This window comes from Mauremys reevesii, linkage group 2, assembly GCF_016161935.1.
Source record: "Mauremys reevesii isolate NIE-2019 linkage group 2, ASM1616193v1, whole genome shotgun sequence".
NCBI lineage: Eukaryota > Metazoa > Chordata > Testudines > Geoemydidae > Mauremys > Mauremys reevesii.
The window spans coordinates 46,191,310-46,210,608 of NC_052624.1; the positions used below are offsets into that span (position 1 = coordinate 46,191,310).

Sequence of the window (19,299 nt, forward strand, 5' to 3'; positions counted from 1 at the left end):
TTCTTTTGCTGTGGATATTTTCTCACAACAATATAGATCTTTTAGCAATAATAGTAGGTCAGAATCTATGAAGTACCATAAGTCGTCTCAATTATATTATAGTACATGCAACAAAAACAACTTATTTTTGTTACCTCATTCTCCCACCTACCCTCGTCCTGTTTGGCCTGCCTGTAGTATATTGTCTGACACATTGATGGTTAAGTCTCGGGGCAGTGACTTTCTTCTTTGTTACTTGTCTGTACAGTGCCCACCACAGAATGGCCCTGATCATTGTTTGGGCTTCTTAGTTGCCGCTGTAATAAAAATAATAGTAATACTGAGAGCCGCTCCATACAGTTGTGTGATCTGATTACCTGCAGGTAGTTACAAGGCTGAGGAGACTTGATCATGATTTACAGAAGGTGTTGTAACCTAAACTGGACAGCGATTTGCTCCCTTCTGAATTTTTTTCTTTATTTTATGCACAGTCAAGACTTCCATTTTAACAGTTTAATTTTAATTTGTAGCGCTAAGCCCCTCAGAATGGTGGCTGCTAGCCATGTTGTACAGATGTTTTTATCTTCTAAAAGGTAATCTTTGCAAGCTTCACAATTCCTACAAGATAGTATTATGCTTCATCAGAAAAGAACCTTTCTTTATTTTAGATGTTATACGGTTTTCTCTGAAAAACTAAAGAGCATAGAAACTACTGGCATTTAATGTATGGAATGAATGGCTTGTAGAGGAAGTGAACCTTGTATAGGGTTACCATGTTTCAGGTTCCCCAAAAGAGAAAAATGCCGGGGAGGGGGAGCTGGAAGGAGAGGTATAGTGGGGAGGTGCTGTAGGGGTGAGTGTGTATTGGGAGGTATTTGAGAGTGCTGGAGGTGGTACCTGGGGGTGCTTGAGGGATGTGTATATTGAGGGGTATTTGGGGTGGTGCTGCAGGGATATATGTTTTGGGAGTGAGTATTTGGAGGGTACTGGAGGGGTGTATGTACTGGAAGGGGTTTTGCGGGAGTTCACAGGAGGGGGTACCTGGGGCCTCACTCTTGATATGGGGGGGCAGTGTTGATCCATGTTATGGTGGCGGGTGGCTGGCACAGACCTGGGACGCAGCAACAGTCATCAGTCACCTGCCTCCCTGTGGGGCTGTCTACCTCCCCAGGGCTAGGAGCCTGAGTGGGTGGGATCTGTCAGCTGTGAGGGACCAATCAGATGCAGATGTAGGGGAGGGACCATCAGGAAGTGAACCAATCAGGGCTCTTTCTGAGCTGCAACGTCTGCTCCTCAAAAAAATCCGGACATTGCCTCTTATTTGAAAAATCTGTCCGGGCAGAGGGTCAAAATAGAGGCAATGTCTCGGAAAGCCCAGACATTTGGTAACCCTAACCCCGTATACAAAAGGAAGGTTTAGCATTAGCTTTGTATATGTGATAAGTCTCATAACTATACTGCTTCTTCAGTTTGTTCATTTAGATCTAACACAAAATATTTTCTTTGAATGACTAGATGGCCTAGGGAATTGGAATAGGATACTGAGTCTTTCCATTCTAACTTGTTAATTTGAATAAATTCATTGGTCATCAGCTGATTGTCTCAATTTGGGCTCTAAATGATCAAAAACTGAAACACCTGATTTTTAGACTCTGGTTACCATGCACAAAAATTCTAAGCTGGGTGCTCATATTAGAGTGCAGATGTCTGTGCTCACAAAGTTTCACATGAACAAGTGGAAACCAGATAGTGGCCCCACTGAATATCAGTCTCTTGGTGCTAAAACTGCAGCAGCAAAATATGCATGAATAAAGCACAGGTTTGCAAAGCAGAATGGTTAATTATGTTTGCAAAGTGTTTGCATTCCCAAGTACTTTATAATTTTGTGTGTGCAATATGTATCTGCTTATTTTCAGAAAGACTTTAGGTGCATAATTTTTTTAATATGTATCCCCTCATTTGCTGAGATATTTATGAACACTACAGAGATCTTTCACTTTATGCCAAGTGAGTTAATGTATAAAATTGCTAGTAACAAAAGTTTCTAAAGAGTATGTGTGTGTATCTAGATATCTTTCTCTCAAAATAAAAATTGATACTCTGGATATAATTTGATTTAGGTTTTGACAGAATTTCACAGATATTTACTAGGACATTTAATCTGATAAACAATATAATAAATACCAAGAGCCCAATTCTGCTTCCAGACACAGGGGTCAGTTCCTGCCAAAGTCAATGGGAGTGACCCATCTATATAAACACAGTTATGCTTCAGAGTATTATCAATGATAAATAAGTTGTAGAGGTGTTAATATCATGCTCTCTGGGAGGAAAAAAATGATCTGCAATAATGCTGTTTAAAGTATGAATTGAAGTATCTGCTGTTTAAATGTAGGCTAGTGGTGGTGGTTTAAATTGGTAAATTTTAAGCTATTTTGTTAGAAGCATGCTTCAGGGGTTCTCACAACAAATTTTTGGGTGGCCTCAGAGTGTGGCCACCAAGTCTTACTGGTGGGTCCTCTGATTTTTTCCTAGTTTGGTATATGCCCCTGGTTGATAGTTTGCCATATATTTAGGAAGGATACAGAGAATAGCTAAAAATTTGTTGTCCTGCCAGTGAAAGTCTTTCACTATTCAGAATGGGAAATGTGCCTTTATTATTGTTCCCATTTAATATTTAACTTCATTAGGTGATGAAAAATTCATAGCTGGCCTGCTGCCAATCAACATTGCCATGTCCTCATTGGGTTGAATGTCAACAGGCTGCCTGAGCATACACAGTGGAATCAGCCACTGTCTAAAGTTGGCAGTTTCGTACCTATGGGATTTGGCGGTCCAGTTCCCATTAATTTTAATGGGAATCTCGTGCCCAAATCCCTAGGGAGTTTTCAAAATCTCATCTCTGGGATTATTTTTATATTGCAACTCTGCTTTAATTTAGTAACATTCAACTGTCCTTTTTATCTTTCATCTTGCTTTGAAGCATGGAGATTTATGAATGAACCTGTGTACTTCAGAGGGAAATGATGCTTTGAAATCAAAATTTCAACAGAATTAATGGTGTATAAGTGCATGTAGGATATTTAAACAAGATAAATACCCATTGACATTTAGGGAGCCTGGATAAGATGTATTTGAGAGCATGACAAAGTCGCATCTCATTAAAAAGATAAAATAAAACACAGTACTTGAAATGTTTTTGCAAAAACATTAAATAGAAAAACAAAGTGTTTTAATCATTTTATGTAACTACTGTGTCAAAGCGTACATCGACATTACAAAGCTCTCAGCTAAAGATTGTTAAATTAAGGACACCGTAAGGTACAGTACGTGCCTAATGTCAATTTCTGAACATTTTGCCATGTTTTTAAAAAGAGCAGAGGAGAAGAGACTCAAAATCGGATTCCTAATTTTCATTGGTGTAAGTAAGAAGAGACTGTGGCTTTTTGTATTTTTCTCTAGGTACTTTCTGGCACTTGCTGTTATAACCTGCTAATAGTTATGGCCCCAGTCCTGTAAACACTTCTTCGTATGCTTAACTTTAAGCATATGAATCACTCCATTGACTTCAATGGGACAGTTCGCATACCAAAATTAAAAGTGCATACATGCTTGCAGGATCAGGAAGTAAGATGTATATGTGCATCTCCTGGTATGTTAGGTGATCTCCTTGATTTGCTGGCATTCTAGCAATTCCCCCTGTGTATGGTGCAGATCTAGGGCTGGGGAGAGATTGAAGTAGATTTCATTTATAGGAAAGAGTGACAAGGGAGTGGTTAGAAAGGAACAGATCATAACGTTTGATGTGTACATTAATCCTGTAATGTGGGATGTTTCTTGGCAGAGCAGTTTAGATTATTTCCCTTAAAAACTGTCTGAAATTATTAATTTGTATTCCCATAGTGCCTAGAAGCCCTAGTAATTGACCAGGGCCTCATTGTAGGCACTGCACAACACAGAACTAGAATACCTTCCCTCTGCAGAGTTTACAATGCTAAGTATTACACTTGTTAGGGCAGGCATCATGTAATTTTTATCTGCATTGTGAAGCAGCTAGCAAGCTTTTAAATAGTGTAGAATAATAACACAACTACATGTGAACGACTCTTAACCTAGTGAAAAATTCAAATGACGCATTTGACACAGGAAAAGATAACATTTGGTATAATCCTAATTTTAAAATCAGCATAAAAATAGTTAATTAGGAAAAGTCTTATGTTGGCTGTTCAGATAATATATTCCTAATTTATCCCTGTGGCACTTGTTTCAGATTAAACAGTAGCCACATTTGATTTTCATGTTACTGGAATAAAATTTAATTCTATCCCTACAGCTTCATTTGCTTGAGTTACTAATTTTCTCAGTTTAAATGAATAAAGTGGCTTCTTGTTTATATGCTTCGATTAGCAAACATGATATAAACAGATATGCATTTGGGATCATCAAAGGAACTAATCATTTTTCTGTGCAAGAAAGTAGGAAGATAACATTGTTTAGACTGGTGGTCTGGAAATTGGAATCTGACAAGATTAGCATGACTTTTATTTGTCTGTAACTCATATTTGTATAAACTATTAGTTGAAATTATAACATACATAGTAGAATCTCAGAGTTATGAATACCAGAGTCATCTGGCCAGTCAGCCACACACCTCGTTTGGAACCAGAAGTACACAATCAGGCAGCAGCAGAGACACCCCACCACCACCCTCAAAGAAGGCAAATACAGTACAGTAATGTGTTAAACATAAACAACTAAAAAATAAAGGGAAAACAGCATTATTTCTGCATAGTAAAGTTTCAAAGCTGTGTATTAAGTCAATGCTCAGTTGTAAACTTTTGAAAGAACTGTAATGTTTTGTTCAGAGTTACGAACAACCTCTGTTCCTGAAGTGTTTGTAACTCTGAGGTTACAGTAGAACCTCTGTACTGTAATTCTACTGTCTTGGCAAGGGCCTGAGTTAATGTTCAATATGGAAGGTGATAGGCAGTGGGAGCATATTGCTAGTATTTAAAAATAAGCTAAAATACTGTTAGATCAAGTGTGTTGTTCATGAGTCTGGCATAGAAAATTGAATCCAGGAAGGCTTCAAAGGTACTCGAGGCGAATAGCATCTGTTCTATACTAAACCATGCTGATCATCATGTGCAATACTGCACATAAACCAGAGTTTGACTGTGGAACCCAAATTTGACTTTGTCGGGTCCAAATATATGATGCATCATTTTGAGGGGCTGCTCCCTTAGGAGTGGCACCTGTACCACTTACCATCGTCTATGCACTTACATTCACACACTCTAACTCATGGAAAAAGGAGGAGAGAATAGAGTTATTTTAAATAGACTCTGATACTCCATGCTACTTTATTTTGTATAGCACTTGCATGCCAAGGTACAGACACCCTGGAATTACCTAAGATGTAACGCTCAATCTTTATTACATTTCTCCTCACATTTTATGAGCTCGGATATTTGAAAGGAGCAAAAATAGTCAGTGCATACTTATAGGTTTTCTCTGTTCTTTCAGTCATCTTTGTGTAAATATTTGATGGTATGATGAAGCTCATCATGTTGGGCAATTTTCCAGAGAAATAGAGTTTCTTTAAATTTTCAGATGATTTTTTAGTTGGTCATTGATGTTACTTCTGAGGGTAGTGTAACGGTTTGGATCACAGATACCCCCTTGGGGCTGCCAATTGATGTGCCAAGACTGCATCTGCCTCTGCTTTCCCTGCCAGCTTGGGACTCCAGAACCCTCAGAGGTGTTCCAGAAAGCTTCCTTTTACAGACTAGTCTCCTTCTAGTCTGGGTCCAGCAATCACTCACGCCCCCTGTAGTTACTGTCCTTTGTTCCAGTTTCTTTCAGGTATCCTTGAGGGTGGAGAGGCTCGTGAGCCAGCTGAAGACAAAATGGAGGAGTCTCCCAGGGGTTTAAATAGACTTTATCTTGTGAGTGGAGACCTCTCTCCTATGCAAAGTCCAGCTCCAAGATGATGTTTTGGAGTCACATGAGCAAGTCACATGTCCATGCATGACTCGGTTTTTACAGGCAGCAGCCATTGTTACATGCTACCCTGAACATCCTCAGGTAGACTTCTTATGTGGATTGGAGCCTTCCAGAATTCATTGTCTTTTAAGTGTTTCTTGATTGGGCACTTAATTTGCTCATTCTTTTCTCAAGAAGCTGACCAAATGCTTTACTAGGGCTACTTAGAAATCAAGCAAGTACACAGACAATATTCATAACTTTGAATACAACAGCACATGCATACAAATAGGATGAATAGATTCAGTAGATCATAACCTTTACAGAGATATGTTACATGGCATATGTAGCATAAAACATATTCCAGTTATGTCATATATATTTTACACACACACACACTCATAAGCATATTTCCATAAAGCCTTATGGGGTGCACCGTCACAGGTAGAACAGATATTTTTGTCAGGAAACATTGCAAGGAACCTGTATGTATGTATTTAAGCATTCTCTGAAAGATGGTGTGAATTGGGAAGGCAGAGAGGGATTTGAAATTGATGTTTCGCTGTAGTTAAATGTTAACATTGGGTGAAAGTGTATTTTTAAAGAATTGGATTGTTTGTGCCTAGAGGATTGAATAGGCATGTTTTGTACATTAATTTGTACTGAAGATATGGTAGGGATCTCTTGGCACAGATAATCAAGATCCCTCCCTCAAAGTTTACAACAGTAGTGCCAAAATTCCTCGCCAGGTGTGGTATTTATCTAACCTACATGACAAATGTATATTCCATAGAATGCAAGCATTGTTTATTTTTGTTTTGTTTTACTTTCTAACCCTTATAGTTGCAAAGTGTTTGCATTCAGAAAGTTAAGAGTGTAATTCAAAGAAATAGCTACATTTTCAAATAATGTGCCGTTGCAGTTAATTTTTGTTAGCCATTCTCACCCTTCCTGAAAGACTGGCTACTACTATTGACCATGCTCCTTCCTTTAAAAATCTTATGTTCCCTCAGCTTTCATGATTTTGTCTTTTACTAGTTCTCCTGACTAGCTGTATCTTCAGTTTTTTGCTTGGTGCATGGTCTTCATCTCATCTCTAACTTTCAGCAGGGATCCCACCTGGCTCCATCTTTTGTCCCTTCTTTTCTCCCTCTACATCCTATCATCAGGTGATCTGTTATCTTTACACTTATTATTTATAGGCCTATTTCTTCACTCTAGATGTGGCTCCTTCTGTCACAATCTGCGACTCTGCTTGTGTTTCTGACATCATCTGGGTATCCTGGCATCAACTTAAATTAAGCCTGGCCAAAACGAAGCTCTTAATCTCTCTCCTACCCTTCAATCACCTTGGACAACACCACCATCCTCCCAGTCATTCAGGCACGTAATCTTGGGCATAGTCTACACTAGGAAATTAGGTCAGTATAACTGCATCACGCAGGGGTGTGAAAAATCTATGCCCCCGAGAGAGACAATTAAACGGACTTACCCCCTGAGTACTATGTTCAGTCACAAATTTAATTAATGCATTTTTTTTAATGAGCATCGTTAGCATAGAAGCATGTCCTTTGGAATGATGGCCGAAGCATGAAGGGACATACAAATTTTTAGCATATCTGCATGTAAATATTTTGCAATGCCAGCTACAAAAGTGCCATGCAAATGCTTGTTTTCACTTTCTGGTGACATTGTAAATAAGAAGAGGGCAGCATTATCTCCTGTAAATGTAAAACTTGTTTGTGTGACATTCTATACCTTGGGGGAGTGTCCTGGAACCCCTATAGTCCTCATTTTTATATATTCGTGATCATGCATATAAAGCATGCCTTGTAAGGTATCAGGGGAAAGGTTATGATGTGCTGAAAGTCATTTCTCTATCCATATATGTATATCATTAACGCATATGAAGTTATGAGAATTGTGTTGTATGGCTGTCGCTAAAACATGCTGTAAGTTGGGGAATCACCAGATAGTAGCTCCTCAGAGGCAACAGCAAGGAAAGTAACCAACACCTGGGCAGGTTTTCAAACAACCCATCAATAACCATTGCCCAGCAAGGGAGCTACAATTCAATAACTTACCTGCGTGAGGCCACACCAGGGGAATTGCTCAACCTTGCCTAGACTCACTAATGCCCACCAGATATGCCTGGACTTGTTTGTTCCCCAAGCATGTGGGACCGAGGGTATAAAACAGAACAGAGCAGGCCCATGCTTTGCCTTTTCTCCTACCCCCACCTACACTGCAAGCAAATAAGACCCTGAGAAGAAAACAAGACTCCAACAGAGGAGATTGGCCCAAGTTTAATGAACAAACCTGTATATTAAGGACTACAATATTCTTTGGGGTAAGAAAAACTGGTTAAACTAGATGTCGCTCAGTCTAATGGGGTTGAGAGTTTAGACTGCATGCTTATATTTCATTTGTTTTGGTAACTAACTCTGACCTTTTGCTTATCACTAAAAATTTCTTTTATAGTCAATAAATTTGTTTAATTGTTTATCTTTATCAGTGAGTTTGTATGAAGTGTGGGGCAAATGTGCTCAGGTTTGGCAAAGGCTGTGTATGTCAACTTTCAATTGATGAAGTGGTGAACCAGTTAATAAATGTGTACTGCCCATCTTCAGCGGTGCAAGACTGTATATTCCTGAGGTACAGTGCTGGGGGGATTTCACTCTGGTCCCTTTCTGTTTGATTCATGAATGGCGTTGGGAGCATTCATGCAATCTAGCTGGGTGTGTGGGTTCCACATGCTGTTGTGATCACAGAGGGGCTTGCCGCTGGTTATTAACAAGGCATTGAGAGACAGCCCAGGCTGGAGAGAGTTAAGGGGGCACAGTGGTCCCACAGTCCCAGGCTACACCCCGGGGGGAATCCTGTCACAGTTTCTTAGCGATTGGCTGAACCAGAAGTAGGACTGAGTAGACTTGTAGGCTCTGAAGTTTTACATTGTTTTGTTTTTGAGTACAGTTATGTAACAAAAAAAAACTACGTTTGTAAATTGCACTTTCATGACAACGGGATTGCATTACAGTACTTGTATGAGGTGAATTTAAAATATGTCTTGTTCATTTTTACAGTGCAAATATTTGTAATAAAAATATACACTTTGATTTCAATTATAACACAATACAGTATATACGAAAAATTTAGAAAAAACATTCAAAATATTTAATAAATTTCAATTGGTATTCTATTGTTTAACAGTGCGATTAAAACTGCAATTAATCACAATTAATTTTTTGAGTTAATCATATGAGTTAACTCTGACTAATCAACAGCCCTACTTTATATATGTGAAAAGCTCCCAGAAAAAAATGTATACAGCCAGTACCTTATCCTCTTTCAGATCCCTCTTCTAGAGTCAGTCTGCCTGATGCCTACAGAATCATTCCTTTTCTTTACACATTTACTCTTGTAGCTCCCCAGTCCTTGCTATTCCTCTTCACTTTTTCTAACCCCAGTAAAAAGAAAATAACAAAACTGTGGCAACTATCTGTGTTTGCTTGTGTCACAATTTCCGAGGTAATTGCACCTCTGACTCCTTCATGGTTTCTTGGAGGGCACCCTGCTTAGGTATCAAGCCTCTAGCTGTCACCTTTCTCGTGGTGCAGCCCCATCACACTGTGCCTCTAGACCAGGTATTTAGGCGGAGATCACCTTAGCAGGTCTGATTTTAGGTCAGCACCTGTAATTCTGCTCTCCCGAGGGCTATGACGGTTAGCTAGTGATGAGCCAGCCTTCATGAAGCAAAGTATTATTTATTGAGGACAAAAGCTTTACAAAGAAAATCTATTTTAAGTAAAATAAAGCGCTTACATGGAGGTTTTAGCTTACCAGTCAGTTGCCCATCTTCCACATGAAAAGCCTTAAAAGAGCAAAGTACTGCAGGGCCTCTCTCTCTTGGTCACAGTGACAAGCAGTTCTTGGATAAAGAGAGAGTGATCTCTCTCTCTCTCTCTCTCTCTCTGCTTCAGGATTCGCGATTCTTTGTTAGCTCTCTTTAACCAGTTTATCAAATTAGTACACTTCTACCTCGATATAAAGTGACCCGATATAACATGAATTTGGATATAACACGGTAAAGCAGTGCTCCAGGGGGGCAGGGCTGTGCACTTTGGTTTCACCTATAACGCAGTAAGATTTTTGGGCTCCTGAGGACAGCGTTATATCGAGGCAGAGGTGTATATGTAATTTCCCCGGTGGAGGTGAGGCTTCTTCAATCTTATCTGCTTACAGATTTCTATTAATTACCCTGGAGTGACTTTAATTCCCACTGGAAACTCTACTATGGAGCTAAAATACAAACCCCATACAGATACATATAACACGGGGGATCTCAGACTTTTGTACCGGGGACCTCTCACACAGCAAGCTTCTGAGCGCAATCCCTCACCCCCCCTTAAACATTAAGGACACTTTTTAATATATTTAACACCATTATAAATGCTGGAGGGAAAGCGGGGTTTGGGGTGGAGGCTGACAGCTCACGACCCCCCATGTAATAACCTCGTGACCCCCTGAGGGGTCCCGACCTCCAGTTTGAGAACCCCTGATATAACATTTTATAAAATTGATATAATAGCCTCAAAGATATTCTATGTATCTGCAATATGTCACAACTTGTGTGTTGTATCCCTATCCCTAACCCTTTGTCTCTGCTGGTGTCTTTTAGACTGTAAAACTTTTGGGTGGGGACACCTTGTAGCTTTTGGGTGCTACCAAAATAAAAATGTTTAATAATCAGGGTTGTCACATTGGCATTGGTTACTTATGTAACTGAAAAAATAAGGTACAGCTGCCTGAACTGTGACACAAATATTGGTGGGCCTGATCTTGCTTTTGAAGACAAGCTTTTAACCAGTGCATTTTCATAGTGCTCTTGCTGTGAACTGCTGCTTTGGAACTTGTATTATTTGTTCTAATTTGTAAGGTGTAATATAGCTCCCCCCCCCACCCAAAAAAAAAAAGGCATGCCAGCACCATGGGAGGAGAAATACTATCCTTAGGACTATACCTGCAACTATACTTTGAAGAATCTTCATCTTGAATCCAAATTTATTTCCACCCCACACAAACATGTTGTTGATACTTTTTATTGTAGTAATTGACCACAGAAATCATAGCTCAGGTAATAGGAAACTTTTATTAAAGGAATAAATCCCACACCGTTTCAAGCTCCTTTATTTTTTTGTTCATTTCTATCTCATTTTGGAGCATTGTCACATTTTTAAAGACCTGTGTTAAGCATTAGCAGGGTGAGAATTATAGGTGTGAGGTTTGCCAATCACTTGAGAGGAGTTTCAGTTATGAACAGTGGTTCATTTTTAAACAATTTAAATAGCTGCTTGACTTAACACTTGCATAGTATTTATCAAGACAGATTCAGCAGAGCATAGTATACAGGAAACTATTAGCTTCAACTGCACTGTAGCACAGAAAGAAGTCCTGGCACAGATTGCCCTTGCTGATTTTTATGGTAGCTGCACTTTTGCTCATGCCCTGTAGGCTGGCTGATGCGTCTTTTACATTTGTGCAATCCCTATTTGGGGGAGGGGAAGAATTTGCTTTTCGGAACAATGGGTGCCATCTGTATGTTCACGTGCATTGTATTTCATGCCTCATGAACACAGTAGTTACTATAGGGTTACTTTACCGTTTTCTCTATGGCACTGAAGTCTGGATGGAAATTGGATTAGCTGTTCCTTGTTCTGGCTACAATAAATGTATGTATAAGTTAATTAGTTAGCATTGTATGTCTGGTTTGAGTTCAGCCAGAGTCATGTTCAGGTTTCCACATGTTATAGTACGTTATGGGAGTACGTAACTTTTGTAGGGTATATGTAAGTTTTGTGGGGTAACTTTTATTTATTCAGCAATTTGCACCAGGATGAAAGGGAGGGAATCTCAAAGAACTGTGGAATACAGTGGATAACTGTGACCAAGAGACTTACTTGAAGAGACTCTCTCAAGTCTCCCTGGTGGTTCTAACCCCCTCATTAGAGGGTGAAGTCCAAGCTGCATGTCGCAGCCTGAGTGGGCTGAGAGAGATCTCTGTTTGGGTAGCCATCTTGACTTTGGGGTCTGTCAATCAGCATAAAGTGTGGCTCGTGGTTGGGCCAGTTAGCCACAGATTCCCCGTGCTACAAAGACTATATTCATCTCCTTTCTTTCTTTCTTTGCATTTTTTGTGTTTGATAAAATTGCAGCTTCTTGAGACATGATCTTTTGGGGATCCTCTAGCCAACGGATTAGGTTGAGGATGGTGCTCAGGTTTGAAGAATAGCAGGAATCCGGTTTAGATTTGATGGTGTTGAAATCTCATAAAACTTTGTATCCAAACGGCAGAAATCTTGCAAGATTGGGAAAACATGGAAATCTTATGAGATCAGCTAGTTCTGATGTGATTTTGCTCATCTTGGTTAATATCAGAACTGAATCTGTCTGCTTTGGATGCTTTTATTTGCACACCTAAAATTTTCCATTGTTTTCTAAAGGCTTGTCTACTCAGGAACACTCAGGAAAATTAATCTGAATTAAGTTTCAAAGTAGATTAGTTAAACCACATTAAACCCCTATGTGGGGACACTGATTCAGAATTAAAGTGGTCTTCATTCAATCTAGTTTAATTCGCTGTGTGAATTAAGATAAAATGAATTAAGGCTACAAATCGACTTTGAAACTTAATTTGGATTAATTTTCTTGCGTGTCCCAGTGTGGACGTACCCTGAGTTTTGCATTTAGATATCCGTGTAACTTGTTTGTCATGACCAGTTCCTTTCCTTGGCCTTATGCATTTTTTTTCTGTCTTGAGTCATGTACCAGCTGAGCATTCTACTATGTAATGAGAAATTTGGTGAATACTACTTCCACTCTTTTATATGAGCAAATTATTTTCCTCTGCTTTTCCACTTAAGTAATATGAAAGTGAGATTTCTGCGGGATGGGAATTCCTACAGAATAAAATCAGAGTTATTTTTACAATCAAATGAAAATTGTATTTTTAATTTTGTGACAGGTGAAAATCACAACCTAGAAGAGTGAAGTTTTTTATTAGCCACCAAACAGGGACAGCACAGGCAGCAGCAGTGTCAACTTCCTTACACTCTTCCTGCTCATGTGTCTAAAGTCAGATCCTCTGTAGTGGTGAGAAGCTGGTTCACTGTCTATGCAGTTAGGTCAGTGTGTATGGATAAACTGCCACATTTGGTGCAAACTGCATTAGTTTCTATGGCCTGCATATCAGTCCCCTAGGAACTGGACTGAGACAAGTCATTTCATCTGGGATACTAAATGTTCTGACGAAGTAGGTATTCACCCATGAAAGCTTATGCTCCAATACGTCTGTTAGTCTATAAGGTGCCACGGGACTCTTTGTTGCTTTTTACAGATAGAGACTAACACGGCTACCCCTCTGATACTTAAATGTTCTAATGGTAACAACTTTCTTTAGTCACCATTGATCTGGACTGGATTTCACTTGCAACCTTGAATGGAGAGGCTTTATATTACCCATTCCCTGAGACAATCAGTTGCCAAATTTGATTCAACTCTAGTTTGATGCTGAAATTCCATATTTTACAATTGATTAGTTTTTTCAGTCTTTTAAATTTTTGTTTTAGGAGGTCTCTAATGATACCACTGGCACCCTCACAGCTGCTGAAGAGAGAAAGGAGAAAGTGCCAAGCCCACACCTCAGTCATCTGGTAGTTTTAACATCTGGCAATACTCTGTATGGTTTGGCAGAGAGAGTGGTAGCCACGGAATCCTTGTAAGTTATTTACTGTAAATCACCTTTTTTAAATCCATGAGGTGTTTAAATAATTATGGTCACTGTCTGTCTTTTTGAGAGGTCCATCTTAAAGTCATAAAACACAATAAATCGATTGCTCTTTTCAAATAAATTAGAAGTAAATCATCAATTGATGGATGTCAATATCTGAAAGAATCTAATATGATCTAAATCTTTCCATTGACTTCAGCTGGCCTTGGATTAGGCCCTTTATGTATGATCTACCATGATCCACATGGGAATGGAAAGAAGCAAAAGTATAAAATACTGAGTTAGGAGTTCCTGGCAGACTATTGACATAAAAATAGAAACAAAGTTTTAAAGCTTTCAAAGGCGCTTTTATGTCTAGACTGCTCCCAAGACCGTTTGCTGCAAAGAAATGAAAAGTAGATGCCCATTAAATATTGTACTCGGATCACAATGAATTTTATGTGCTTTCTTAGGGTGTTTTTGGCTGAGCAGTTTGAGTTCCTTCAGTCGCATCTTGATGCTGTGATGCCTGCAGCCAAGAAGCCCTTTCTCCAGCAATTCTACTCTCAGGTCAGGATTTTGCCATTCACTGTTCATAATTTGTGCTATATTATGAGGGTGTTTGCATGGTATTGTCATGCATTACTTTTTGTTAGCAAGAAGTTCTGTTACACCAAATTCTATTAACTTCTCTTTCAGACTGTGTCAACTGCCAGTGAACTACGCAAACCAATTTATTGGATTGTAGCTGCTAAAGCTATTGATTATGAACAGATGCTGCTCCTCATGGCTAATGTGAAGTGGGATGTGAAAGAGATCATGTCACAACATAATATCTATGTTGATGCTCTTTTAAAGGTGAATATTTTCCTGGAAACACCTAGTGTATTAGATATAACCCTACAAAAAGATACAATTATTACTGTAATTCCTATGGTAAAGCTGTAGTAGAGAGAAGATTAGAGGAATACAATGTGGTGTTTTATTCTTGTTCGTTAGGATGGGGTGTACTTTCCGAATTCCTTTTTTGTCTTGCTACTGGCAAAATACAGTAAACTTCAGGGTACATTTAATACTCCATTGTTGTGCATAGATTCAATGTGTTAAGTTTGTTAAAACTTGTTACCCATTAGCACTCTTTGAGTGAAAGAGATCATAGCTGAATAACTCTGCAGTTTTCATTGAAGCTAAAACTCTGAATGGCAGGTGGAAGGCTAGGAGAAAGTAGTTGCATTGTTAAACACATCAGACATGGCCAGTGGATTCTTTTGAGGGGTTGTATCATCTGACATTTACCATAGATCCCATAGGGCAAACCAGTCCTGCAAGTTACCCTAAAAACATTATAAGCCCTTCTTGGGCCCTAGAGACAGGGCAAGAAAATGTACATATCAAATACTAATATAAAGATACAGGCTGGATTTTTAAAAAGAACCTGAGACAGTTAGGCATCCAACTCCCACTGAAAGCTGATGAGAAATGGGCATCTTAATTGCCTAAGGCTCTTCATTACATATAAGCTAGTGCTCAGGAGGAATTCCTCCCACATACAGCACAGCATAATTTATACTTTGCTTTAAATATATAGTCACACCAACGATTTTTTAAATTTTATGAAGGTCTTTAGAAAATAATTACAATGTTATTGGCAGAAACATTTCTCAGCTCGTTAAAGAGAGGTTGGAAGGCTTCCTCTTTATGTAGTGAATTGTGAAATCTAGTATATATTTTATAAAAATGTAGTCTCTACACATTGTAACAGACACCTCTACACTTTTGTCCATTATATCCAGTCTCCACTTCTAAGGAAAAATATTGGAAAGAAGTGAGAATCTGCAAGTGAGAATGTATTATAGCAATGGAAGATGGTTGTAAATCTTTGCAGTTTGCCTTTGTTATGCTGTTTATTTTTTAACTGGGCCCTTTGAAGCAATTTTTCTACTTACGGTTCAGTAATGGAGTGGCTTCCGTGAAACACAGAACAGCGGATATATTTGAGCCTCAGGACAAGAACAAAGGCAATTTTATTCCGTTGTGGTCTCTAGGCTATGTAACTAAAAATAGTTTACGTACAGTAGTTTCTGGGTGACTGTTTAGTTGGGAAGAGAGAACTCTTTGCTACCTATACTGGTTGTCATCTTGAGAGCACTGACATTGAGTGTCTGACATAAACAAAGTGTTGCATGTAATAGCCAATAGATTTTGCAGAAGTCTCCACCCAGTTATTCATGTTCTTCTAAGGGAAGTTGATAAATAAGTTGGTTTCTTCCCTTGTGTTTCACCAATATGGAGTAATAGGCATCTCCACCTTCATGATAGTAGATTCTTTGTCTTAAATGGCAAACTAGTTTTGGTGCCTCAGTTTTTCTTGAGGAAATGCATTTAGCACTGTTGCCCTAGCCAAATACCAGTTTTGGGTATTTCAATCTCTCTACTGAAATTCCCTCTCTGTAGTTGTTTTTTGTTCTTAATTTGTTTGTGTTTATAAAAAAGTGCTAATTAACAGCCCCAGAACAAAGTCCTTTATTTAACTACAGAATAGTATGAGCAGCTGCAATGCAAGCTTTTCCCTGCCCTACCACATCGGATTGCTTCAAGGCTGATCTAGAAAGACTAACTCTGGGATGGGGGGATAGTTCACGGACGATGCTCATTTAACGTAAACAAAGTTGTCACTTGATACAAATGTTAGCAGCCTTTTTTTTAATGATGGAGACACTACCATGAGAGCTACATGCTCATTTCACAAAAGTCGCCAAATAGCTATAGTTGCACATTAGTAACTACTATCAGTCACAGCTGAAATTGGCTGGACTGAATGAATTACCGGGAGCAGCAATTCGTTGTATTTTCAGTTGGGTACAACGTTCTATACTTACCAACTTAACCTGTTACGTAGTGTTGCCATGTACTGTTATAGTTAGCATGGTCCCAGAGTTGGTTTCATTTCCGTGGTGGATGATGATAGTCCTGGATTGGTGTAAATTTTAAAGTAATTTGGAATTATCTGGCATCAAAGGTTCCCTATGAATGGAAAACTATTAAATTTCCTTGATACTCTTGCAGAATTAGATAACACAGGTAGTTGACTGGGAATAAATGGATCATCACTGGATTTTTTTTCCACTGGTTTTAGGTTCGATTTCATAATTTAGGGCCAAAATTTTTACATTTCAATGTCTAAGATGAGGCAACTAAATCCACATTTAGATATCTAAAAAATAATACTGTAAATGATTCTTCAGTAGATAAGAAATTGGTATGCTCTCAATCTTACTTACTATTATGTTTATCACTGTAACCTGTTTACATTAAGCGCCTCCTGTTTTGCTCACTCATACACCTTTCTGGTTCATCTCTCTGCATCTTTTTCTCCTGGCTAGGTAAGTGTACAGTGTAATCATTCTTTTATGCCTATGGAATAATGTATTATTTTTATTTCACCAGGAATTTGAACAGTTTAACGGAAGGTTGAATGAGGTGTCTAAAAGAGTCCGTATTCCATTGCCAGTGTCAAATATTCTTTGGGAGCACTGTATACGACTAGCCAATAGAACTATTGTGGAAGGGTAAGTGGTCTACGAACACCTCTGTAAATTAGTCTTCAGTAAATATTTCTTTAATGGCAGGGTTTGTAAGGTGAGGGCCTTAGATTCCATAAAGCCGTGAACTCCACTTTGGTGGACTCTTGCACCTGATGTCAGCGAGGCTCTTTGCAGGCACAGGAGCCTGCCTACATGGAGTTCATTAAGGGATTGGTCCCTAAAATATGCTAACAGGTGTGGGGGTGTGCAGATACATGGCTATTACTGATAATTGACACTGTATACTGCCCAAAAGTGTGGACATAAAATAAGACACATCCTTTTCTTAGATAGCTTGCAGTCTTTAGTGGACCATATGTCAACAAAGTAGTGAGGAGAAGAGATCAACACAGAATAGTATCTAATACAAATATATGATATGATGGTAGCCAGATTACCGTGCGTCTGTTTCATGATGCCCTTGCCAGGAAGGGCATGGAGACTTGCTAACATGGAGTTCCATCCTGAAAACCAGCCTAGCAATACCACTAAGATGCGAGGGAGCAGGAAGCTTCCTACCCATGCATCCACTATTGTTTGTGGTAGGGAGAGAGAGAGGGAAACAAGTGAGGGGCTCAGCCATACTCCTCCCCCAACCCCCCAACAGGGACTGTATATGGAGGGCTCTGCCAATACTGGGAGCAGCCAGTTTGTACTCAGCACTGGGGACAGCAGCACGTCTTTTGACATTTTGTTGTTTGTGTTCTTGTCCACTCGCCCATGGCTCTCACCACACCTCTCTTCTGCATCATGAGATTTGCCATACTCCTACTTCCTCCTTCCTTCCGTCCTTCTTTCCTGCTGACTCTATCTTCCCTTTCTCATTACCCTCACCTGTTTACAGTTCCAACCACCTCTGCCCACTCCTTTATCCCTTTGCAACTTGATCTTCCCTCTCCTGCCAGCATAAGCCTAGGTCCCCCATCTGCATCCTCCTCCTCTTCACCTCTGGTGACATCTACCCAAACCCTTCCCATACCTCTCTACCCAGCCTCTCCACTTCCTACCCATAGCCACCACCACAACAGCTCTCCTCATGCCAACTTGTCCTATCCTAACACCCATCCTCCTCGGTCCTCTCCTTCTCTTGCTATCTCTGGAACATCCACTCTAGCTCTAAAAAGATCACAGCCATCCATAACCCCTTTGTATCCTGCTCCCTCCATTTCTTGTCTCTTACAGAGACCTGGATCCCTACATTTGACATTGCTTCTTCAGGTGCCATCTCTTACAGAGGGCCTTCCTTCTCTCTCACTCCTTACCTTGAATGAGACTGTGATGGGAATATTGGCCTTCACCATTCCCATTCCTGCTGCTTCCAATCCCTCCCTTCCTCCTCCCCCCATCTTTCTTCTCTTTTGAACACCACTGCATCCACCCTTGTCTCTCCTCGACCCCAGCATGTTGCTGCCAGGCCTACGCTAGTGCCCATCCAACTTCTCCCCATCAGTCGTCCCTTCTGATTTCAGCTCCTGATGCTCTCTTCTTCTCCTCTCAGTCTTCTCTACTGATCCTCTGTGACTTCAGCTTCCATGTTAATGACCCATCTGACCCCTTGGCTGCACATCTCCTCACCCTCACCTCCTTATTTGGCCTGCAGCCCTGGTTTAACTCTTCCATTCACCAAAAAGCCACTCACTTGACTTGGTTATCCCCTCTTTGACTATCACGTGGCCTCTTTCAGCATCGCCCATCAGCCTCACCCTCATGCCCTCTCATTCAGTCTTTCCATGACTCCAGTCCATCAGCACTGATGTCTCATCTGTTCTCCACCCTCTCCTTCCCTTTTCTATCAATATGACTTGATTCTCTCCATGCTTTCCTGTCCTCCACCTGTAACTCTTCTGTCCTCCTCTCCCATCACAAGGTCTTCGTTGCCAACCCCCAGTCCTGGATCATCCCCAGTATTCCTCCCTTCCTGCTCTCATACTGCTGAGCCTCTCTTGCAGAAATCCTGTGAAAGGCTGACTTCTTCTACTGCAAATT

At 39.9% G+C, this 19,299-nt stretch overlaps 1 protein-coding gene across 2 annotated transcripts in view; it reads left to right on the forward strand.

Moving 5' to 3' along the window:
• VPS50 (VPS50 subunit of EARP/GARPII complex) overlaps positions 1-19,299 on the forward strand; it is a 165,142-nt gene that overhangs the window by 138,076 nt on the left and 7,767 nt on the right. For both annotated transcript variants that reach the window (XM_039524419.1, XM_039524420.1), the window contains 4 exons: positions 13,590-13,738; positions 14,203-14,299; positions 14,429-14,587; positions 17,177-17,298. In XM_039524419.1, the coding sequence (XP_039380353.1) occupies positions 13,590-13,738; positions 14,203-14,299; positions 14,429-14,587; positions 17,177-17,298 (527 nt within the window). The remainder of the gene's footprint in view (positions 1-13,589; positions 13,739-14,202; positions 14,300-14,428; positions 14,588-17,176; positions 17,299-19,299) is intronic.